At 39.8% G+C, this 26,137-nt stretch overlaps 1 protein-coding gene across 1 annotated transcript in view; it reads right to left on the reverse strand.

The window, feature by feature from the left end:
* Kcnh8 (potassium voltage-gated channel subfamily H member 8) overlaps positions 1-26,137 on the reverse strand; it is a 461,323-nt gene that overhangs the window by 88,872 nt on the left and 346,314 nt on the right. Inside the window, exon 8 of the mRNA XM_057751424.1 lies at positions 3,034-3,231. Within this exon, the coding sequence (XP_057607407.1) occupies positions 3,034-3,231 (198 nt within the window). The remainder of the gene's footprint in view (positions 1-3,033; positions 3,232-26,137) is intronic.

The raw sequence follows: 26,137 nt of genomic DNA on the forward strand, positions 1-26,137 counted from the left end.
TGCCTCAGCAGCTCTTTCCGAGGACTGCAGATATTGGCTCTCCTTGTTTATTGCTTCTCAGCTTCCTCACTGAATTGGCACTAAATATTCTTTGCCTGGTGCTGTTCAAACTCCAAAACTTCCAGCTTCTTCCTGTAAGCCAGGTCATAAGTTCCCCAAGGAAAGCTGTGTTAAGATGTTGATCTCACCGTGTGGATGAAGACCTCTGTAAGTACTGTGTATTTTCTACATCCTATCTCCCATGATGCTAACAGATATACTTTCTACATCCTATCCTCTGTGATACTAACAGATAGACTTTCTGTATCTTGTCATCCATGGTGCTAACTGATGGAGGAGTTACTTTCATTTAATAAAGAAACTGCCTGGTCAAAAACTGCGCCCATGTTCCCATATATTGTTTATAAATGTTCTTTTACATTTAAAGGGGGAAATGATATAGATATGAATAATTTGCATTGGTATGGATTTTAAGGTTAATTTTGTTATATGTATATGTATTTCTGCTCTTAAGGTATTGTGATTATGTAGTTCATTTAAAAATGTAATGTATATAGGTTGTTAATGGATAATCATCAATAATTGTCAAACTTTTAGTCATGTTAGTTAGATTTTCTAGATGTGCATAGATATATTTCAGCTAAATAGGCATTCTTCATATCTTTCAAAGACTGCAGAATATGGCATTTAATGTTTTAATAACTTAGGGCTTTTTATGACAATGAGACACATCTGCTCCTGACAGCACCAATCTACTTCAAGAGGAAGATGGGCATCGAAGAGGCTCCTTATGAAGTTTGATAGCCATTTGGGCAAAAAACTGCTCTTGCCTGGACTGTTGCATAAACTGGACACAGAGAACCCGCAGAAAGAGGACTGCTAAACTTGTCTAAAGGGGAGATGGTTTTTTGGGGTTCCTGACTCATGAAAGAGTCTGTGAGACATTCTGCAGGACACAGCAAAAAGTGACTGAACTGTCTTTGGAATTTCCTGCTTGATGAAAATGTCTGCTGGATACTATGGGCCTGTAGGCTAAAGATGGATGCCCCAATGGTACAAAAGAACTTTGGGTGACTGTCCAGGCAGCAAGATGTCTCTGTCATTTCTAGAGTTTGAAGTTTCTTATTTCTTGTTTACTTAGGCAATATTATATCCTTCTGGAGTCTTTGATGGAGTTAAAGAATGGATAGATAGTTATAGTTTTCCTTAGTTATAACAAAAGATAAATAGATATAAATATTGTAACTGTAATTCTTGCTTGATAACCATTTTGTTATATGTAATTTTACTATGTTAAAATTAAAGCCTTTATTTTTTGTTTAAACAAAAAAAGGGGAAATGATGGAGGAGTTACTTTCATTTAATAAAGAAACTGCCTTGGCCCATTTATAGGCCAGCCCTTAGGTGGGTGGAGTAAACAGACAGAATGCTGGGAGAAAGAAGCCGAGTCAGTGAGTCGCCATGATTCTCCCACTCCAGACAGACGCAGGTTAAGATCCTCCCTGGTAAGCCAGCTCGTGGGGCTACACAGAATATTAGAAATGGGTTAGATCAATATGTAAGAGCTAACCAATAAGAGGCTGGAACTAATGGGCCAGGCAGTGATTAAAAGAATACAGTTTCCGTGTAATTATTTTGGGGCATAAGCCATGCGGGTGGCCGGGTGCCTGGGACGCAGCCCCGCCGCTCCTATTACAACACTAACTGATATACTTTCTATATTCTGTCATCCGTGGTGCTGATATACTTTCTACATCCTGACTCCCGTGATGCTGACTGATGTGTGGGACTGAGGGCAGTAGTGGATATGGTAAATACAGTGCTAACAAAGTCTGGTCTAAGAACGCTTATTTCACCCAGATGGGTATGCAGCTCTGAACCTGCTCCTTACCTGAAGTACCTTGTTCTGTAAAGTTTCCCTTTTTGCACTGAAACAGAGAAATATTCATGTTGATTCAAACAGTGCCACCTTTACTTACTGGCTATGAAGTTTGTGAAATTACTTTAATCCCCAAAGCCTTAGATGAGTCATTTGAAAGGTCAGCAACAGTAGTGACAATTCTGTCAATTTAGGTTCAGAAAGGAGAAATCATGCTGAATATTTCAGTGAGACACTCTACATGGGAGCTAGGCTGGTTGATAGCAGGCGGCTGAAGCAGAAAGCTGAACTGTGGAGGTCACTGGACATAACTGAGGGAGGTGCTAGAGCAGGACACACTAGGTGAAGAGGCTTAGACAGCCCTAACTGTGACTTGAGGTGTGGTGGGCAGCCGCAGAATGCAGAAATCTCTTAGGAGTGTGTGAAGACTGGAAGCTGAAAGTTACTGATGTTGAGGGGTGGCTGTCTCCCCTGAAGGAAAGCCTGCACCCCAGAGCAGGCAGAGCCTTGCCCCTCTTCCTGCCTACCAGTCTCTCACTCGTGTCCCTACTGGCAGAAGTGAATATGGCTGCCAAAGTAGAAAGGTTTGTAAAGTCAAACCCTGGATTTTTAAGGCAGAATACCAAAGGCTTGTAAGAAATGGCGCAGTAACGTATTGGTTAAATGGAACAATGCTGACCCCACAGACCTGCTTCAAGTACCCCACAGTACTGCACCATGATGAAAACAGGCAAATTACTAGCTTCTTCCAGTTTTTATTTTTTTTAACAACAATATATTAAGCATTCAATGTTCATCACACTAGAATGAGTTAAATTTGCTAACACTAACTTTGGTGGCCGTTTCTAGCATCTACCTACAATTCACATTGAGGGAATTCCTGAGTGATAAATGATACTTTAAGAAACAGCATTTCCTCTTCCTAAATAGGCTTTCATCTGCCCGGAAGGAGAACTCATCAACACCACCTTGGTGTCTGCTAATTCACATGTCCATTAAAGTTCCTGTCGCTTACTTCCTAACTAGTGCTTCTAGTTAGATTCTATTCCAGGATCAGGCAATGTATCACTATTGTGTTTCAGACCTGAGCAAAATGTTCAAGGGGGCACCTGGAGATTCAGTTTCTTTTCCTGCTCTAGAAGAAGATTCCTTACCTCCAATCAGCATGGTACAGATGGAGAAGATCTTCTCTGCATCCGTGTTAGCAGACACATTCCCAAATCCGACGCTGGTGAGGCTGCTGAGAGTGAAGTACAGGGCAGCAATGTAGGCGCTTCGGATGGACGGGCCCCCCAGCGTATTGTTGCCATAGTATGGAGATTCCAGCCTCTTTCCCAGCTCATGAAGCCAGCCTGTAATGGAGGGAAAAAGGTAGGTTTAGGACTGAAAACAAGTCCCAGTTTAGCTCATGTCAGTATCTACATATGGACAGTTGGCAGTGTGATTAAGGGGGAAAATAGTTAAAAAGGAAATTAAATGCACATTATATATCATTGCTATAAAATCAGAAGTATCACTTTTATTCATTGCAATACAAAATATAATAATTAGATGATCAAAGTGGTTGGTGGCTGCAGCGGATGAAATTGAGACTTAGCACCTGTGAGTGACACTCATGTCCCATGAAACTCATCTCAACCTCCATTTTAAAGGAATGTAAGGGCAGAATCGCGTTTTGTTTTACTTTGTCTGTTTGGTGCTGAAATGGAGAGAGCCTTGCCTTTCCAGGCAATCCCACTACTGCTCAAGCTACAGTCCATTCCTGAGCACATACTTTAATTCTACATGATAAACAGCTTCACAGAAAGGGTCTTTACTTCTGTTGGGTAAAACCTTCTCCATTTCTTTAATTTATGGATACATAGTGACCTTCTAATCACCAACTAGTTATCTTAGGCCTCCCTGCTTTACTCTGCTGATCTCTCCCAAAATTCACTCTTGGTTAGGGGCTGGAGAGCAGAGAACCTGACGTAGAAGAGATATTGGAACATAATTTGATGCCCAGCATGGTTTTAGGATCCACTGTAACATTATCAAGGGAGATTCTTTAAATAGTCCTAGTTGTTATAACCCAGTTATAAAATCTATTTTAACTGAGAGAATAGTGTGTATGATGCTAGTATCATCTACAGTGGAAACACAACACAAAATCACTTTAAACCTAGGCAACTGTGTAGGGCTAGTGAAGTTATGGATCTTGGAGGAGAAGCTACAACCACCACATTACTAGGCCAGCACAGTTTCTAACTGCATTTTAAGTGTTTGTCCTTATACCTACAGCTAAGTGCAGTCCTCATCCCTCATTCAGGAAACTTTTCTTTGCAACAGACATAGACCATCATAGAAAATCAAAACCAATCAAAATGCAGCTATGGAGCCTAGTCCCAGTGGATACATTTACAATAAAATTCCTGCATAAAAGGTTCAGGGATCATTGCTGAAGAAAGGACAGAAAGTGTAAGATTCAGAGGAAGGGAGAGTTTGTGGCGAGACAGCCTAACTATGAGCAGAACAAGGACAGCAATAGCTATAACCAGCGTGGATGAGGGAAGTCCACAAAGGCCTCAGTCCTACACAAGGAACCATGAGCCACTAAACAATGCTGTGAGTAGGGGAAACAGGCGTCCCCAGGAACAATCACACCAATGAGCTGTCCAATATCAAATGATCAGCCCTAAAAACACATGCAAATAAGTAACGTTATAGACAGAGCAGCTTGCGTTTATGTATCTAAGAATGCATCTGCATACAACAGCAGTTAAAGAAAGGAGCTGGGAATATGAAAAGAGGAAAGAGGAGTATATGGGGAGATTTTGAGGAAGGAAAGGGGAGGGGAAAATTGTTTAATTATAATCTCAAAAAATGAAAAATAATACAAGAGCAGAAAGTATCTTTTAAAATCGCAATTCTGAGTTCCTTGCTCGTGCTCTCTCTCTTTCTGCTCCTGATTTGGACCTTGAGATTTCAGTCCGGTGCTCCAATGTGGGTCTCTGTCTGACGAGGGAGGGAGACTTGATCGGGGGAGGGGGAGGGAAATGGGAGGCAGTGGCAGGGAAGAGGCAGAAATCTTTAAGAAATAAATAAATAAATTAATTAATTAAAAAAATAAATAAAATCGCAATTCTTATAATCACAGTTAAATAAATTAAACAATTCAGTAAGCATAAAACATTTTATTTGAAACATTTGCTATTTCAGATTTTCTGTTTTATAATTCTCTCTATGATAAGCATTCAGGCTTCATATGACTTTGAAAAACTAACAATTATAACAACTTCATTTAATGGCTGCCCAGAAAAAGATGGAATTTTTTTAAGTTTTTAAAAAGTAGTAATATAAGTTATAGTTTGCTAAGCTGAGTTGGATAAATAAAGTGAAAATTGGGAGTAGCTGAGGATTTCTTGGTAGCCGGGGAGAAGTTTGGAGGCATCATCAGTGCTGGTGTCCTTGTAACCAGAGAAGCTCTCCTTAGCCTGCAGCTTGTATCAGAAAGGTCTAGGAAAGGCCTGGTGTGACTTGCTGGGGGTCCCACACCTATCCAAGCTCAGCATTTCCTGTTTACCAGGTGGGGGAGGGCGGAGGAATCGCTTTTGTAAATGTCCCAGTTGTTCGGGACTACACTTTTTCCAGTGAGGGCTCTTAGGTCAGTTGCATCTAGAAAACTTTCACAGAACAACACAGTCCACCCAAGTCCTACCTGAATTAACTGAATCAGAATAGCTGCGGGTGGACCTTAAATGTTCCCAGTGGAATCTGACATGAGGATTGGGCTTGGAGCACCACATTTCAAGCATTAGCAAGGCATTGATAACAGTAGGATTTCATGAAGTTCAGTTTATGGAGGGTCTCACTAATAAATGTATAGTCAATTATCATTTTATGCTAATGTGAGACCAAGGACAACATTACAGTGGACATAACAATGCATGGACGTTTGGGAATCTGTATTATGTTTATACATAAAGTGTAATAAAAAGATTTTTGACGAAAGATAAGCAATGGGATATAAGTATGACCACTAAGTGGCCATTGCTAAGGTATGGCCACTCACTCTGTCTAGAAAAACTTCATGAAAAGGGTGTTCGTAGATTGAAACACTGACAGTTACATGATGTGGAAACAGATGATTTCTTTGGTTTCTCATTTTAAACATTTGGCTTAACCTATGGGATCACAGTGACATTAAATAAGATGTCACCTGAAGAAAATATCAACCCCTTTACTTGCAGAGTCTTGGGATATGGTTTCTCATTTTCGTTTCTTTTCTTCAGGCAGGAAGAATGGACATGAGAATTAGAGAAACAAAGCCCCCTGATCTGGGAAGCCTGCTGAAGCCGTCTGCCTGCAGAGAGGCAACAACTTCCACACATTGGCGACTGCTCACGACCATCATCCTTCCTGTTATGAGCCTGCGATGCAATCCCCTTCCCTTCTTCTTCCTTTTCCCACTCCTCTTTCTTAGACAAGACCTCAGACCTACAGAGCTCCACTTGCCTCTGTCTCCTGAGTTCTGGGGTTAGAGGTCTGCGCCACCAACAAATCACACTTCCACAGAGAGCGCATGGGCTCCAGCCCCTTGTGCAATCCTAGTTGCTTCTGCTTTCATTTTTATCAGACTGTAATGGCATCAGAAGCCTCGCCACAGCCACCCTATGATTCATCTTCTCAAAAGAGAGAAGGGAAATGAAAGTTTCCTAGCAAGTTTTAAAATGTAATTTAAGAGCCACCAAATGATGTGCATGGTGAATGCAGCACAATTAACAGATTCACCCATCAGAAGCCTGTCCTACACTTGGGTATGTCTCACTTTCCATGAGTCCCTTAGAGAAGCCTGTGGCTACTGTCAAAGTGTGTCTTCTCCATCCCCAATGTCCTCTTTTTATCTCAGTCCTCATTCTTGGGCCTCTATTAACTCCATATTTAACAAAATATTCATCTATTTCCCAAAGAGACTAGGCTTGGGATTCTTTTCTGAATCAAAGCAGAAAATCCCACTTTGACCAAAGCTTGGGAGAGATTAGACCCCCACAGCTGCCGAGGAGCAGGTTTCCATGTCCTCACCACTTACACTGTTACCTAAACTGAAATACAGAAGGCATAGAAATCAGAAAAGTAAGAGAAAATATGAAACTAGGAATGAACTAAAATAAAAAAAAGGAGTGGTAAAATTCGTTGGTAATACCCAGGAGAACAGGTGGTATAGCTTATCAATTCCTAAATGTAGGACTCGTGGAGGAGAAAACCCAAGGAACAATAGTTCTTCGTATTTGGACATTCTATGTATAAAGGAAGCACAGGACCTTTTCGTCACAACTGTGTGAGTGTGGAAGTATACATGCAGCTTTGCATGTTCTTCTGTGGTCTATCATTTCCTATACATTTCCACAGTGCTGCATCCAAAGACCCAGATTAAAAATTCTAAGTGGAGGAAGTGGAGAAGAACTGATAAGTATGGTTTGGTAAAATTTAGTTAACTATCTTATGAAACAAAGCTTAGAAATAAAGACAATTTGTTCAACAGTAAGAGAGAACACAAATGCACAACTCAAATGTGCATTTATGATCCATCCTTAGCTCAGGAGCAATTGGCTGCTGATGGTTTTTAGGGAAAGGAGGAGTAACTGTTCTTCAGGGCTGTAGCCCGTGATAGATTGCCCATGCTCTAGTAAACAACCATATACCCATATGTACACGAGTAGTGCTAATTGTCTCGGTGAGCTACAGAGAAGAGGAGGAGGAAGCTGGGAGGGAAATGTCATGGTGGTGGGTTATATGAGGGCTTGGAAGGGTGACTAGATGGTGGATATGATCAGAATACTTAGTATGCATAAAATATGTTTTTTAAAAGAAATGAAAGTGCATGTGTAGAAGAAAGGCATTATACAACAATGGGGCTACGTTTCTTATCTAGCAAGAGGGCCTGGAGGGAAACAAGCAATACACACAAACAACAAATCTTGGTATACTGGATCTTGCTGTGCTGTAGGAAGAGGCAGACACAACAGTGAGGTGGGAGCAGGCCTCACATCTGCATGAATCACTTTCAGGATGGGGCCCTGTGCAGCATTTGATTCTCTGGGGAAGTAGTGGGAGGCTGAGTAGCTAAGGCCAGGTTCTCCTTCAGGACTGCTCCAAGCTGTGCTGTAAGCATCACTTTATCTTTTCCCGATGAAGAATTGATTGGAGAAGTGAGTCCCTTTGCTGCTCTTTGGTCTTCCTTGCTAACTACAGGAAGTTGGAAAGATGTCTCTGGCCAGAGAGTAAATATTACTCGACCTACTTCTTGGTTTAAGTCAAAGCAAAAGGAAAAATTTTGCCACAGTGAAACCTTCACATCCCGGGCAAGTTGTGTAGTTAGACCTGGAACTTGGCACCAGAACCATCTGCTGACTCTAGCTGATAGAGTAGATACTAATCTATAGAACTCAGCTTTTTCATTAAAAATAGACGTGGACAAAGTACTAAGAGCTTTCTTTACTTACGTGCCTCAATCTGTACGAGAGTGAACTGTTTACATTTCCGCAGCAGCTCATTTCCTTGGTAAAATGGCAGCTTAAGTTAGGACACACACAGACTGTTTTCATTCCCTGCCCAGTCTTTTACACATATGAGATTACATTTGGGCAAGCAACACACCACAAGAGAACAGACCTCCTTTTGTTGATACTGTATCTCTTTTCTGTCTAGCCAACTGTTCAACCTATTCTGAAAAACATCTTGTTTTTGAAAAGGGTTGCTTCTAATTGCTACACCTGATGGATCAGAAGCAGCAGCAATAATGATAAGGGGAAGAAAACCTTGGTAGCTATAAGGGAGTTCACACCCACAAAGCTGGAGACTGGCTCTGGCCTAAATAAACTTTATAGAACAGCTTGTCTGAAATGAGCGCTCCTGTTCTACAGTGAGACAGCTCCCTGCAAAAGACACTGTTAGCCAATTTTAATTCCAGTCTGTTTTTACACTGGGGAAACATATTTTTAAAGGAAAGGGATGTCTGAGAACAATCTACTGCTCCTGTTCAGGTCTTCCTTCTTCTGAAGAATGGAAACAGCTGTTTATAGAAAGGCATAGAATGTTTGGAACACACTGTCATATGATTAAAGCAAAAGGCTGGCAATAGCCTTGCTCATCAAACAGAGCCTCTGAAGAGCAGAGATTTCTGAAGTAAGCAAGCAGTGGATCTGAAAGACAGAATGATTCTTGGTAAGCACATTCACTAAAGCTCATAATTTACATGATGATTCAGCATGCATATACAGTTGTAGACTTGTCGTGGACCCATAGTTTATCATAATACCAACATTTAACCCTGAAAAGTTTGAAAATTTCTCTCTCTAGGGTTTCTACATGAATAGCTATAGCCATAGTGTTTACATGTATGCACTCACAATCTGTACAAGTGGGACCCACAAGTTGGTTTATATTAGCATCCAGCAAATGCTCACATATTTTAGAATTGGAATGAAATATGTTGTGTAAGAAAATAGGATATGAATTTCTTCGGCTTTATAAAAACTATGAAAACAACCAAGATTATAAAAGCAACCCAGTAAAATGCAAGCAATGTAGATATTTCATGTCTTTAGATACGTATTTACAGAGAAATGAAGAAGTTAGAAATAACTGAACCTATAATTCAAGCAATGCTCTACTTAAGAGTGAACCATATTTTAATTGAAGGGACTCTACCCGGTCTGAGTGTGGCAAACATGGCTCTGGCAGACCTTGCCCTAATCCCACATTGCCTCTGCCTTGCTAAAACCTATTAGATTGCATTCTTAAAGCCAGCCACCAAGGTCTATTCCCTTATTTGGTACTTTTCTCCTCCTGAGGCTGACCACGAAGGTCCAGTTATAAAGTATTAAAGTTCAGCAATCAGAAGCCCCTTTTGGCTACTCTAATTAACATGCCCAACTAAAATTAAACACCTCATCCTAACATGGGGTTTCACGTTTTACCTTGATATATTGCCATTTGCCTATGGGCTAAACCTAAATCCTCCCTATCCAGAGGCAGTCCTTCCCTTTCCTTTTTCCTTCTCTTCTACCTCCTGTCTTTGCCTTTTATTCCCTGAGCTTTGTCCCTCTTGGGAAAATAAACATTCTTTGTGCTGAGAGCTTTATCTTAGGTGTCTTGAGACAAATGCCAGTCCCTTCAGTAATGACAGTCAGCTAGAAGCAAGAATGAGGCAGACTAGGGTTTCCTTTTAGTTACTTAGTAAGTGGATAATTTTTCTTCTGCCATTGCTGGAGTTCTGAACCATCCTCGGATGGTGCCCTTTTAATGCAGTGGATGCACAGGAACCCTAGGTAAGAGGCACAGTTGACACCCAGTTTTTGATCCATTACTTTTTTTAGGGGCAGGGGAGACAGGGTTTCTCTATAGCTTTGGAGCCTGTCCTGGAACTAGCTCTTGTAGATCAGGTTGGCCTCGAACTCAGAGATCTGCCTGCTTCTGCCCCAAGAGTGCTAGGATTAAAGGCGTGTGCCACCACCTTAATCCATTATGTCTCTAATGATTGCAGTTTAGGAATTGTTTTCTGTATTTGAAAGATAAGGAAACTAAGGCTCAGAGATTTTAAGTAACTTGTTAAAAATTGCTACGGGGGATTTTTAAGTCAAATCTTTGTGCTACTTGACCCAGAAAACATCTTAAAGGGACTCATAGAAGGGCAGGCAATGAGACAAGGACACTCAGGAAAGTTGGTAATGTTTGCACCTGGATCTTGGTCCCAACCAGAAGAATCCACAGATGGAACTGATACTGTCTGGATGTGCAGGGTAATTTGTGAGTGTATCTTGTAATTAGAAGATGACCTCCCCAATGGAGGGATGCACTGGGCATTGTATCTTCACTATTGAAAGTGAACAGATGAAATTTCCTCAGTTTGGACAACAATGCAGGCAACTAGACATGTGTCTATAGTCTGAGGCTACTTGTTTATTTCCTGGCAGGCAAGACTCAAAATAATCACACAGAAACTGTATTAATTAGAACACTGCTTGGCCAATAGCTTAAGCATATTTCTAGTTCACTCTTATGTCTTAACCCATCTCTATTAAACTGTGCATCAGCATGAGGTTGTGGCCTATGGGCAAGTTCCCAGCAGTCTCCCGCAGGCATCTTTCTCCTTGTCAGCAGCATGGTGTCTCTCTGACTCCACCTACTTTTCCCCAGCATCCAGTTTAGTTTTCCTGCCTAGCTCTATTCTGCCCTGTCATAGATCCAAGCAAATTCTTTATTTATTAACCAATAAAAGCAACACATAAACAGAAGGACTTCCCACATCATGGATTCTGCCAGTGGAGAATCACCCAGTGGAGGGACCCTAGATGGCGTAGCAGCTGTGTTCCGGCAGGCACTTCCACATGGCGGGGTTTCTTCAGCTTTCACAATAACTAAATTTTTGGGTTTTGGATGGGTGTCAAGAGATAAATTATCAGTTTATCTCTTTTTAAAGATTATTTTTAAATGCAAACAATGCTTACCACTATCACAGGGCCAAGCCAGTAGCCCTAATGGCCAAAGATGCTCAAGAGTAAATGTCATGGACAGGGCTCTCTAAACAAACAGGATTGATGAACTCACAGAAACAGAGGCAGCACACTCAAAACGTGCAATGGTCTGCACCAGTTAGGGTCCAATAGCTGAAAGGAGAAGTGGACACAGGCCCCCGTCCCCAGCTCAGAAACATCTCCAGTTGATACCTACTTGCAAAGAAAAACCTAGTTTTCTTTGAGGGAGTTTCACTGGGGAAACAAGTACTCTTAAGGACAGGGTTCATCCCCAACTAACAGAAGACAAACTTAGTAGCGTCTTTGGGAGTTTCTTGTCTCATAGTAGAGCCTTTATATTTTTAATCTAATTTTTAATTTTTATTTCATATATATTTTTCTTCCTTTTTACCTCTCCTGTTCTTTGGGTACATAATATAACTTCCAGTTAATGTTTTTAGAGGTTTGCTGAGTGTTTAAACAAGTGAGTCTCTGCATCTATATTTGTTTCTCACGCCTTTTCTGGAGCTCTTTTCTTTCTGTTGGTTTGTTTTCTTTTATTCTGATATGTTTGCTTTTGCTTTATCTTATTTTATTTCGTTACTTAGAAGCTTTTTTGTTTTCTAATGAGAGACAGAAAGGATATGTATGGGGCAGAGGTCAGAAAGAACTGGGAGGATTAGAGGAAGGGGAAACTGTAGTCAGGGTGTATTATATGATCTATTTTCTATAAAAGGACAAAAAGAGTAAATATCCTGAGTATCATGTTATCTTTGTTGTCTGTTATATGTTGTATCTATTGCATGCAGTGTAGAAGAAACACACCAGACATCGCCCAGGTGCCTGCCACAAGCTAGTTTTTTTCTTTAATATCCCTTTTATTTTTTTATAGTTTAGGTATGCATGACTGCAAACTTAGCACTTAGGAGATAGAGGCAGGAGAATCTCTGCAAGTTCAAGATGACTTTAGTCAACACGTGGAGTTTCAGACTAGCCAGTGCTACATAGAGTCCCTGTCCCAAATAACATTAAAAAGAATCAGAGGTTAGAGTTCCTTATATATCATATACCTTTTCCCCAATTTCCCCAATTTTACTATTTTATATTATCATGTACATTTGTCCAAAAAATGTGAAATTAGCACTGGAACCTTAGTGACTAGGTTGTGGACTCTTCACATTTTAGTATAAACTAGAATTTGTTCACAGATTTGGCCCTCATCACTGGAAGAGCACTGCATCTTGGCGGTAATAGTGGACTGAAGAAGACATTTAGTGATACTTTGTGGCAGGGAAGCAGTCATTAATTGTAGGTGCCACTAATTCTCTTCCTTTTCCACATTTTTAAGCAGTACACTTTTGAGGCAAACAAAAATAATTTATTGAAACATAATGGACACCATTGGACACTGTTTTGTGAATCAGAAAACTGAGATCCTGTTTTGGTCATGTCAATAAACAACAGCCAATTCTTTATGCACCACTAGCTTTTTAGATCTTTTTAGTCAGACTTGGATATGAGGTAAGAGAATACCAAAAAATATTTTGACTCTGTTTCATATCTAGGAACTTATGAAATAAGTTATTGTAACGTTTCTTCAAAAGTGGTTAATGCCTTGGAAGATCAAATGCTGGTGTGATTATGACTTCATCTTTCAGTTCTATGATGAATTTCCCTGTGATCTTTGTTCCACACCAGTATATCATCAACTAGAATGCATTAAAAATGAGGTGCAAAGGGAAGTAAGGTTAGCTCAATTCCTTAATTAAGCTAATATTATAGATTATTAACTATTCCATGTCTAATGAGTATTTCCTCAATGTTAAGAAATCATAATTCCTTTAACAGAATCCGAAACCCAGATGATTATGCTTATTCATTGTTTACCCCAAGTTTTCTTCATGGTCATCATGTGCCAATCAGAGGGCAAAACAAAGTTTACATTTTGTGACCATGCTATTCTAGTATAAAACAAATAGAAATTGGATAGTGTAAGGCCAGATAATGATAATGTCATAACTTCAAAGAGGGAAGGAAGATAGTGCGGAGGCAGTAATAAAAGTCTATATTGTCTCACCCACAATGTGTAAGTGACTTGTGCAGTAGTGACAAGGACCTGGTTCCCAGGAAACCCTGCTATTTGAAAAGCCAACATTTTCTTATTGACTGAAGTCTCATCAGTAGCTACTGCTGAGATAAAGATGAAGGCTATTACATTATGGAGCACATGATACTCCTGCCATATTTCCATGATCAAACAACACTTTAGACTATAAGAAAATATGCACTCTTAGAATATTCAAGAACAATTGACCAATTATGCTAAAACTACTCATGCATTTGTCAGTCTCTATAGTCTACTGAGAACTTGAAAATTTTGCACAATAAAAAAAGCTCTAAAGGTTGATTGGGGGAGTCCTTCACTTAAGTACTGTGCGATGGCTAGTATTGACTCCTACACACATCGGGAAGACAATTCTCTACAAAGGCCTGTGAGGTATTATCTATATTTAATTTAACTGAAGGGAGCTGCGCTATTCCGTAGACTGGGGTCCTGAACTGAGTACAAGGGAGAAAGCAAGGTGAGCCCTAGTATCCATTCTTCATTTCCTGACTGCAGAAGGAATATGACAAGATGCCATCAACCACTTCTGCTGTGATTTCCCTGCTTTGATGGATTGTACCCTCAGACTGCGGACCCACATAAACCCTTAATTCCTTACATTGTTTGTGTTAGAGTATTTTACCATAGCACCAGAATAAGTTACTAATATAGTATGACTAATTTAAGGATTACATTTTCAAAATAGGTCATCTTGAAACACACACACTTCTCTCTCTCTCTCTCTCTCTCTCTCTCTCTCTCTCCTCTCTCCTCTCTCTCTCTCTCTCTCTCTCTCTCTCTCACACACACACACACACACTTTCTCTCTCTCTCTCTCTCTCTCTCTCTCTCTCTCTCCTCTCTCTCTCTCTCACACACACACACTTTCTCTCTCTCTCTCTCTCTCTCTCTCTCTCTCTCTCACACACACACACACACACACTTTATCTCTCTCTCTTTCTCTCTCTTACACACACACACACATACACACACACACTGCCACCATCAACCATCACGTCAAACAAGCCTGGTAGGCATGAGAAGCATCTGGAAGTACAGTTGAACAGCTACTGTGGAGTTCCTGACTGATCATGCCGAGAAGCAGAGCATACCATATGTTTTCAGCTAACTAGGGCACTTCCAGATACTTTCAAAATCTTGGCTAAAAATAGAGGAAATTGTAGTGAAGATTAGGATCATGGGTAAGTCGGCAGAGCACAGATGGTCTGCTTGCTTCAGCCTTCTTTTATAAAACATGTCTGTTAAAAGTACTTTAAGAGTTGTTCCCTAAAGTGGTTAGTTGCTCCAATAGCTTAATTGGTTTATGGAATAAACATTTATGATTGAGCTTGGTGTATTATTTTCAAAGATGAGTTCTCACTCAGAAATAGCTAAATATAAAGCACTTGGTACTTGGTGTTTGTGTCAGGTCAAAAAATTTGTATGAAAAATACAGATTAGAATAAACATAATTGAATCCAGCCACATCACATCCTTTCATTATTGATGCACTAAAGGGTGTATGATCTGCTAGCAGTTTTCTTCTTGAATTTTCATTTTTCTAAGAATTTAGAATGACAAAAACTAGAGAAGAGTTCAGTAACATGTTTCCAAGGTGTGAACAATTTTCAGCTGGTCTACCCAGTTGTCTTGTAGCCATTTAACCTAAAAGCTCTGTCTTCTGTTGAAAAGGAGTCTTAAGTTGCCCTGATGGGAAAAACTTGAAGTTCTAAAAGTATTTCTTTCAAGTGATTAAAGGGAGGCACATTGCACCATTACAAGACGTACTCCAAAGTATATCAAACCATGCAACAGCTTTGAATCTCTTGCAAATGGTCATTGGATGTTCTTTACCATAGCTTAGTGTCTTGTTCTCCCCAAAGACTTTTCTTCACGTTTCTAGGAAATGTCTAAATGTATTTGAGATATTTGTTTCTATTCTCTTTTAGAAGGGCATATTCTGACTCTTTTTTGGGGGGAGGGGTTCGAGACAGGGTTTCTCTGTGGTTTTGGAGCCTGTCCTGAAATTAGCTCTTGTAGACCAGGCTGGTCTCGAACTCACAGAGATCCGCCTGCCTCTGCCTCCCGAGTGCTGGGATTAAAGGCGTGCGCCACCACCGCCCGGCCATATTCTGACTCTTATGTCTAAGAATACATCTAGAACTTTCGTGACTTGATGGGTTAGGAAATACAATAGTGAGAATTTGCTTAAGTACATTCTAAAACACCCCTCCCCGTTTTTTTGGAGGCCATGATAGTTACAGTAGATAACAACTAGTGTTCAGATGTCAACCCACCAGAGGAGTGATTCTCTGACAGAGATTAATCTTATCCAGGCAAGGCCTTCTGGACAAAACTCTTGCCCACATTTGCTAAGGCAATGTGATGTCTTTAAAATACCTGCTTTGTAGCATGCAATCACATGTGATGTGCATATGTAATCTCATGATTACATCTTAATCTTATGGGTACATATATCTGTGGGTGGTGAGGAAGATACTTTTTCATTTCCTGTATAATTTTGATATATAGAAAAGATACTAGGGCATGCTTCATAACTAGATCTATTTGTCCCATGAGGACTGTAGACACTTAAAAGCCTGCTTTGTTCCTTTGGCTCAGACTAACTGCACACAATTAGCTCAATTCTCACAGCAAGTTCAAACTAGACTAAAGGCTTTTTGTAAATAGATCCACAAGTTTAAAACTTTACAGCTAGGCACAAGGTCAGAGTCACAGGAGTCTAACCAAGGTTACTGCACAAAGCCACCCTAAGAAAAGCATGCTAATTCTTCCCTTGACAGGTCTAGCTGACAAAAGACCTATGTCTCAAGTTCATCACTGGGCTGTGCACTACAAGGCTCTGATTACAGTCTTATTCATGAAACCTTGAAACTTTGTGCTTCCATGGTAAATGGCTTGACTCCTTATTACTTGCCCTAGGAATATGTTTTTGATCAATGAGAGGTAACTCTTATATATTTTTTTTTCATTGTCATTTTCAAGGCACACATGGGAGAGAGAGGGAGAGTTTTTTTTTTTTAAGGCTAGAGGAGAAGAAACTAGAAGGAATTAGAATTAGAACAGGAAAATTAGAATAGAGTCAGAAGAATAAAGAAACATGTTTGAAACAGTTTACGTGTGAAAGAGTTCGCTCACCCTCAGATACCCTATGTCTCTTTCATTTGCTGTAGCACCTGATCTAAATCCTGAAGTGGACCTTTGGGCAGGACTCCAAAGGCCCTCAATATCCTTTGCCATGACTGACTGACTGGCCTGAAAGTAGACACAACAGTGGGAATACTGAGGAGATCTGAAGGTCTGATAAAAAACTTTTAAATGACATACTTAGTGCCTAGGAATGAACACTGGGCAAAGAAGCAAGAGATACAGGAAAGATAGCAGAGAAACATGAAAGTAATGGTGTGTGTCAGAGCCAGGTATTCAGAAACACGTGACAAATCCAGAACCAGAGCATCACAGATGTAGACGAGCATGGGATGCCTATTTTTGAAGGATGCTATCTATAGTTTCCATTTTCCTGCCATTTAAGAGCTGAAATTGTTAGTCTCCACTCTAAAATGGAGAAGATGAGAGCAGCTTACTTCACAGGCTGATTTGAGGTTCAGTGACATAGTTCATGCAAAGGGCCCAGAGGAATGCACGTGGTAACATATACAGATGACAACGGGCTGCTGTTTTAAAGAGGTGGAAAACTTAAAGTATCAACCCTGTGTTTTGATAAGAAACAAATGACATATACATATGCCTTACTCTTGGGAGTCAAGGGCTTGTCAGTCACATTTACAAATGACAGTTTTTATTACAAAAGTGAACAAAATGTAAAAAAGAAAAATTATGTTACCAGTTTGTTTTCTGCTCCTCAACACCCTATGATAAAAGTTGTGTGTTGCAATATTTTCATGTATGCATTCATGATGAGCTCATGCACTGATTATATAAGGCAATTATAGACTATTTTGTTTAATCCTATACCATATAATTTAATGTATTGAAATTGTAAGAGCAAAGTGTAGTAATATGAAGCTGCGTCCCCGGCACCCAGCCGCCCGCATGGCTAGTTTATGCCCCGAAATAATTACACGGAAACTGTATTATTTTAATCACTGCCTGGCCCATTAGTTCCAGCCTCTTATTGGCTAGCTCTTACATATTGATCTAACCCATTTTTAATATTCTGTGTAGTACCATGAGCTGGCTTACCAGAAAAGATATTAACCTGTGTCTGTCTGGAGTGGGAGAATCATGGCGACTCACTGACTCGGCTTCTTTTTCCCAGCATTCTGTTCTGTTTACTCCACCCACCTAAGGGTTGGCCTATCAAATGGGCCTAGGCAGTTTCTTTATTAATTAACCAATAAAAGCAACAGATTAATACAAGACCCACCTCCATCAGCAAAGGGTTACAGTCCTCAATATAATTATTAAAATCATGATGATTAAGAAGGTTGAAATAAAACACAACCAAAGTTTGGTACATGCTGGAAAGAACAATGAGGTGTTGGATCTGGACTTGTCAGAATTGAACTCATATTGTCTGGTATGCTGTTCTATGTCCTCTCTTTTTTGTCAGTCAAGATTTTGACATCCACAGTCACCTGATGGCCTCTAATCTCTTTCACAGAGATGGTGACCCTTGACAATTTTTTTCTGGTATCAATTTCCTATTCTCCCTGCATATAGAAATGTCTGTCTCATTATGTCATTTCTCCACTACTTACTTTTTTTTCACCACTACTTACTTTATCACACCAGGTCATATGACTTGTGGACCTTCTGTTCTTTCTGTGGATGGAAAGTTTCATGAGGTCTCTTTCTCTCCTTCCCTTGGGAGGCTTAGCTATTTTTCTGAAGGTAGAAAGTGATGTGTTAATGTTCCATGTTGGCAGTCATGGTTATTAGAAGAGCTTTTTAGAACCACAGATTGAACTCCAACATCTTTTTGAGGCTTCATTTCCCACAAGTAGAACTTGGGTTACTCTTTTACTGACTTTGCAAAAGATTTTATATGGGTCAGACCTACAGGACTGTATTTTTCTTATGAAAATCTACTTCTTCATGTAAATTCTTTTTGGGGGTAGGTTTCTAGATCTCTCTGTGTAGCCTAAGCTATCCTGGAACTCTCTGTGTAGATTAGGCTGACCTTGAATTTACAGAGATCCACGTGCTTCTTCGTCCCAAGCACTGGGATTAAAGGTGTGTGCCACCATTGCCTGACTTTTCATGTAATATCTTTGACATTATTAATGTTATTAGAAAACATAGACCTTCCAAATTACCTGTTAACCCTACCACTAATTATTATTTGACTTCTATTTTCAGCCACAGACATCAACTATTTGACTACAGATCTGTATTTGGTCGCTCTAATGCTTCCTTAAAGAGAGGATAAGGTAGAGAGAAAGTGTTTAATCTCCAGCCTGGCGCACATGTTGGTTTAACTCACAATCTAACCCAAGGAAGCACATTATTTAATCATAAATCTAACCTGGATTAACAGCAGTCTTTGAAAGCAGTGCTGAATGATGAAGCAACCGGAGCCCATCGCCCTCTGAGGTCATTTTTAAAATCCTATGAGGCTGCTCCCATGCTAGGGTTTTCTTCTTTGAGCATTCTGTAATCATGTAGACTGACAAAGTTTTCCTTGGCGCTTTGTCTCAGGCAATGTTTTTTTTTTTCTTTGTTGTGTTTGGTGGTGTTTACTGATGTTGTTTAGGGCTTCAGCAGCAATTATCCCTTCATGACAAGATTAATTCCTGAATTCTCTACTTTTACATTTGGTTCCCAGCCAGTTGACAGTCACATCAACGCCATTTGCTTTTCTTCCAGCTACTTTTGACCTATCTCCTTTAACCAGGGAAAGTGTAATATTAACTTAGTGTTTTCTTTGTCCAATTATCTGCACCCTGTAATTAGTTTTGAGCATAAGCCATATTTTTCACTATGCTTTGTAAAAACCAAAGACAGGGAGATGGATGCTCAATATCCTGTATCCTGTAAGGAGAAGTCTGTACATGTGTAAGTAATATTATATAACTGGACGTAATGAAGTGCTGGCTGGAGCAATGAGAACAAATCTTACAGGACACTATGTCATCCTCGAAGACCTCGTGAGCTCTGAATAGTTATGATGCCCACAGGGGACCATGCAAAATTGAGCTCACATCATGGTGTGGTTGATGGGCTCACAAGGCCCCACCTTCCTACAAAGAAATAATGAATTTAACATTGGCTGGGCATGGGGAGCGGGACTCAGGACACTGATCCCTATCGGAATATATACAAATGTTTAGCATTGCTGGGAAGGAAGATATTCTTTTTACAGTGGTGTAGCCACTCGTAAGTTTCCCATGATTCTGTGAAAGTGACCCCTCAACTGTGTTCCTTCAAGTGATCCCAAGTAACTTCATTGAATCCTCAAATTCAACATGAATTAGAATTATTTCTCTCTTTTTTTTATTGTTGGTGCCCTCTCTGGGGTGACTAAATTTCTGTTTTGTCCATGAGAATTCCATCCAACTGTGGGCTTAAGAGAGAGAGACAGGTTCACATTACTGTCCAAGGTCAGTAGGACTTTGCAGTGGAGGTAAAGTGCATCCAAGTCCTCTGAAAAATGACAGGCACCAGGCTAGGAAGATGTGTATAGAACAACACAGCTGACTTGGGAGCGCAACAATTTGACTCGAGAAAGTGACATACAACCCTTTCAAATGCAACCACCATCTTTCTGACTTCTTTCCCCTGACAAGCAACTGAATCCATATAGGATAAGAAGAAAATCTATAATACCTAGGCAACCATTTCCTGTTTTGGATGATGAGCCTGCTTCTGTTAAAGTGTTAACGTTTCTGAGAAAGTGCAGGTGCAAGGATCACCCTGTCTTACTCCCATCAGGGACACACTTCTGACCACACATCACTGGTTAAGCACACTTTGTGCAGTCCTGGATTTGTCTGTGTCTTCAGTTCATCAGCAGCACCTTCTGCCACTGGCAGCAGATTCTCAAGGATTGTTGTGTAGTATGGTGCAAAAAGCCGTGTCAAATACATTTAACATTCAAGTTCTCAAGTTTAAAAATAGCTTCCTCTCCTGCAAAGGTATCAAAATCAGAAGTTACAGGGAAACATGGATTTAAACTGCGAGAGCAAAGACAGATGCTCAGTATAATGGCTGGCATCTTACAAAAACTGAAAAAAAAAGTAACAGGAAAAATGGTGAAGTAACAGTACACTGGGTATGTGTGAGTGTGAGTGAGTGTGTGTGTATGTGTGTGCATGCAAATGTGTGTGAGAAAGAGAGAGAGAGAGAGAGAGAGAGAGAGAGAGAGAGAGAGAGAGAGGATCATGAGGGTTTGGAATACCTCTCCCTGTTGTCAGAGAGTTTATTGAACTTTACCATGAAGATAATAACAGTAAAAATTTAGTGTACATTTTGTTTTTCAACTTAGAAAACTTGGAAGTTTTCAATAAATAGTAAGGAAAATAGCATTGAAACTTAGAGAAAGTGTGGAGAAAGTGTGGTGGGTTTGTTATGGGTGCTTCTGTGCAACAGAAAAGCCAAACACAGAAGCGTGAGACACCCTTCAGTCTCCAGAGAGGCTCACACAAAACCTTCCATACTGCTGGGACTCAACTCTTATGCTGGACTCTGGATGGCAACTTCCAACTGTAAATCATTGTTATGATGCAATAACTACACACATTTTGAGAATATTTCAAAAGATTTATTTTATGTAATGTGATCTTATTTCAAAGAGTTTTGTCATCTCATATTTCAGCCTCCTAAGGAAACTGTGCAATTATTCTTTTAGCGGTTGTGCTCGGCCTGCATAGAGCCCTTACCAGACATCCTTAGGAGCACAGACGGAAACCTGACTGGCTTTATTCAGTAAGCATCATCATCCAAAAGTTAAAGTCCCAGTGGTTAAAACCATAGCAAAAAAAATCACATATTGATGGGATAATCATATTTGTAAAGCTTTAAATTGAGAAAATTAGATTTCAAAGTATCATGCAAAAAGCCTCATTGCAGCTGGAGCAGGAGGTTTAAAGCTCTGCTGTAAAGTAATCACAGACAAAAGCCATGCTAGTAAACAAGAAACAAAACTGAAAAGATTATGACAAAACAAACCTCCTACAGATATGAAATCTGAAAGTTAGATTAGCTCTGTGAAATACTGGAAACTTCTCTAAAGACAAATGAAAATGTCTGAATTAGTGCACGCAGGGAAATGTGCTCAGTGATCAAGAGTCTGAGGACAAAGTGCACAGGTTAAAACAAGAGCTTCAACATCAGAGTCACATTTGATACTTAATCAAAATCAATTCAGTACTTGATCAGAGACTATCTGTCTAATAGTCCAATGAGTAATTTTTGAATTAGAGACTCACAGAAAACTGAGAGTTACACAAAAATAATTCCATAAAGCATGCCACTCAAAGATAGAATATTCAGTTTGCCAGTACGGCCAGGCCTGATGGCATACTGAGGCATAGTGAAAGTCTCAAAGAGTAAAATTTTTACTAATAGTGTAAGTGGTTAATTAACTGCTCTCTCACTGCTTTTTCTCACCCCTGTCCTGGCTTGCCACACACACACATGAACACTCACACATGCACGCAAATGCACACACACACACGCACACACACACAGGCACATGCACACATATGCATGCACACACACATACACACATGCACGTGCACACACACATACACACAGATGAACACACATACACACAAATGCATATAAACACATATGCATACATATACATACACGCATACATACACACACATGCATACACATGCATACACACATGCATACACCCACATGCATACACACACGCACACACATGCACACACTCACACACAATACATACACACAGGCTTGCACATGCACACACATACACATGCACACACACAATACATATACACAAATGTATACATTCACATGCACATACACACATACACACATACACACACACGCACACACACATACATACACACACGCAATGCACACACACATATATAGATGCACACACATACACACAAATGCATAAAAATACACATGCATACACATACATACACACATGCACGCATACACAATATATATAAACACATACATATACACACACGCACACACATGCATACACACTCACATGCATACATACACACATGCATACACACATACATAGACGCATGTATACACATACACACATGCACACACACATTCACATGCATACATACACACATGCATACACACATACATGGACACATGTATACACATACACACATGCACACACACATGCACTGGTCATGGTCTCCATTAACAGATGACTGCCATTCATATGTCATATGTACAGACAACAAAGAAATTACAGAACACTACATGTGTGTGTATGTATGCGTGTATCACTGGCTTATTCATTTTTTATCTCTAACCTTTCTAAATTTCAACACATTATGCTTCAGATGGTTATATATCTGCACAGTTGTCGAGAAACATTTTTGTATGAAACCCATAGAGCCCCCTCAACTGCAGTGTGACATCCTGAAACCTGTAGCATCACCTCTTGAAGTGTGGTGATACATACTCTCATGAATGATAAGCTCACAATATGACGCACTTGCTAACTGATTTTTAGAACAGTCTTCTGAGTCCTTCCCCAGTGTGTCACAAAGCATCTTCATATATCCCCAAATACACTGCTTCAGCCACAAAGCAGTCTTGCTAACTGTAAACCTACACAAGTACGCTTTAAAAATCAATGAAATTAGCTAGCACTAAAACATAATTTTATGGCCAGATGATAAAATTAGAAATGCTGCCCGCCTTCTATGTGTCATGCTCAAAAAAGCCAACCTTGACTGAATTCCAACTCAGTCTTGAAAGATTGCTAAAAATAAGCCTGTAATCCCTAATCATTGCCAGCAGGTTGTTGGTACAGACTTCCAGAAGTGTGGGCCATTGACTTGAATATAGTAACACATTATGCATAGCTTCCTAGAAAGCAAGTCTAACTGTCAGAATCAGTAAATTCCCACCATGTCAATACCAACAAGGGCAGCAGTGGTCCTGAACACAGGCTGGATGGTCTGTAACCCCTTTTGCATCACTTAAGCCCCACCCCCTGCATTTCCTTGTTAATTTTTATTGAAAGGAATTTTTTCATACAATATATTCTGGTGATGTTTTCCCTTCCCCAAACTCTTCTCAGATCCTCCTCACCTCCCCATCCACAAAACTCCATGTCCTTTCCTCATCTCTTTAGAAAAGAAACAAAAAAGCAAAGAAACAAACAAAAAAACCAAGAAACTCATACACACTAAACATACACATACAGAGAGAAATCAAAATATACAAGCAAAAGACCAAAAACCCCAAAAATATTCAAAGAAAGCAATTTGAGAGAAAATGTCTAAAACACACCAAATATCATTGAGTTTGTATTTATCTCTCTTACAACAATGACATTACTAATGTCTTTATTTTATAATTTGTATTTTAGACATATAGCACTCTTATTTGTACATGGAAAATAAAGAAGCAAGGCTTTAAAGTCTGAATTTTAAATGTACGTCCATTAAAAACAAGCATCATATAAGATTTTTTTCCCCATAGGTATCAGTCCTGGGTTCACAGAGAGTTTCAAGGTCAAAGGTGAGTTGTAAGTCAAACCTAAATAGAGTTTTCAGCACTACTGAAAGCTACATGGAGCTTGATGCACAATGAATGACTGATACATTAGCCCTTACAATCTCAATAGGCTGTCTGTTTTCTCCTCTATAAGGAGTAGGGTGTATACAAGCATTATAAAACTTGAATCAACCAGTAATAAAAAGACAGGCTCTTAGATCTGGGTGAAATTCTGGGCTCTGAAATTCCTGAGTAATTTGACTTGAGTTTTGTCTACCTTTTCTAACTAATCTTAGCAGGAAAAGCAAAAAGAAACAAATTTTCCACAAAGATATTCGGTCCAAGTAAAGGTCATGTCAAGCAGGAGATTTGGCATCAATTTTCTTAGAGCTGAAGACTGTGAAAATTGTTTTAATTATTCCTTCTTTGAGAGGCTAGTTGGAAAACAAATCTCTTAAGTGCAAAGAGATTTGCAGCATTGGCACACATGACAAGAAAGGAGAGAAGGGATGCTGTAGATTGTATGCCAGATGTCTAATTAGTTCGGATGAAACAACTGTCATTTATTTTCTGTCATGTGTCTGTGCACTATATTCAACTGTGTTAAAATTCCATACTGGGGATGATTGCAGAGGAAATGTTTTATTCATATAAGCAATCCCACATTTAAGATGTCAAGAAAGTTCTTCCTCAGTTCAAGGGCAAGGAATGAGACCATGAACCTTAAACAGTATCTGTGTGTGTGTTCTTGGTGGGGGCAGTCATATGAGGTATATAGGGGGACAGTGAAGGGTAGCTCTCCACACGTTTTTTTCTCTCTTGACTTCAGATTAAATTCCTAATGTCTTATTTCGTCAGCCAAGGCCCCCTCTATGACTTCTGCTCTCCTAGGCCATGCTGCATACTGCAGCTCAGTCCACAGTCCATCATGATGGTTTTAGTCATCTGTTTCCTCAGTCTTTCTCTGGGACTATGTTAGTGACCAATAGTCATGAGCCTATACCTAATCTTCAGGGCTTGCTCTGTGCTTTTCATTTCTTTATTCACTTGCCACTGTTTAACTATTAGAGACTTATTAGCATAGTTAGCATAGTGAGATTCCAAGATTTCCCCCAGAAAGCAGTCAGATAGGCAGATGCAGCCAAAGAACATCACTGTCAAGTGGGGCTGTAGACTTTGGCAAACTCCCCTGATGAGAGTTAACACTCTTCACTTTTCCCAAAACAATCCCAGCTTGCTTCAATATAAGGACCAGTGTCACTTTCTCAATGTGTTGTCACTGCAGATATTAATTAGTTCTCTACACCAAACAAACTAATCCTTGTAACAATCCTTTCAGCAGGCTGTGGGAGTTCCTACCTCCAGAGTTTCCTCACACTCAGTCTCTCACCTGAATAGTTTCTAATGAATCCTCCAAATATACCAGTTTTCTGAGGCTCCACTCAGGTGTCATCTTTGGATTGAATTTGAATTACCTCTACCTTTTCTGATCCTTTACAGAAATTTTTATACATATGAATATAAAAGAAAATTGATATTTTTGCTTTATTTGTATGTTTGTCCCGTAATCCTTTTGAGCACTAAAGTTGGTGCTTACAGCTAAGCGTGAGCTCTATCTCTAGCTATATCCCTAACCTTTACAGTTTTTGTCTTTAATTTTAAAAAAGTTCTTAGTGTGTGTACATTTTGTGTAGTATCTGTTTTTTAGTTTTTTTTGTTTGTTTGTTTTTCGAGACAGGGTTTCTGTGTGGCTTTGGAGCCTGTCCTGGAACTAGCTCTGTAGACCAGGTTGGTCTCGAACTCACAGAGATCCGCCTGCCTCTGCCTCCTGAGTGCTGGTATTAAAGGCATGCGCCACCATCGCCCGGCCTGTTTTTTAGTTTTTAATATTGTTCACTGTCAATAGCGCAATATCCCCATGAGAGAGTCAACGAGATATATTTCATAGGAAATATGGGAAATCTGGTAGGCTTTAATTGCAACAATCTCAGGAACTTCTTCCTTGTT

The sequence above is a fragment of the Chionomys nivalis genome, chromosome 19 (assembly GCF_950005125.1).
Source record: "Chionomys nivalis chromosome 19, mChiNiv1.1, whole genome shotgun sequence".
Lineage (NCBI taxonomy): Eukaryota > Metazoa > Chordata > Mammalia > Rodentia > Cricetidae > Chionomys > Chionomys nivalis.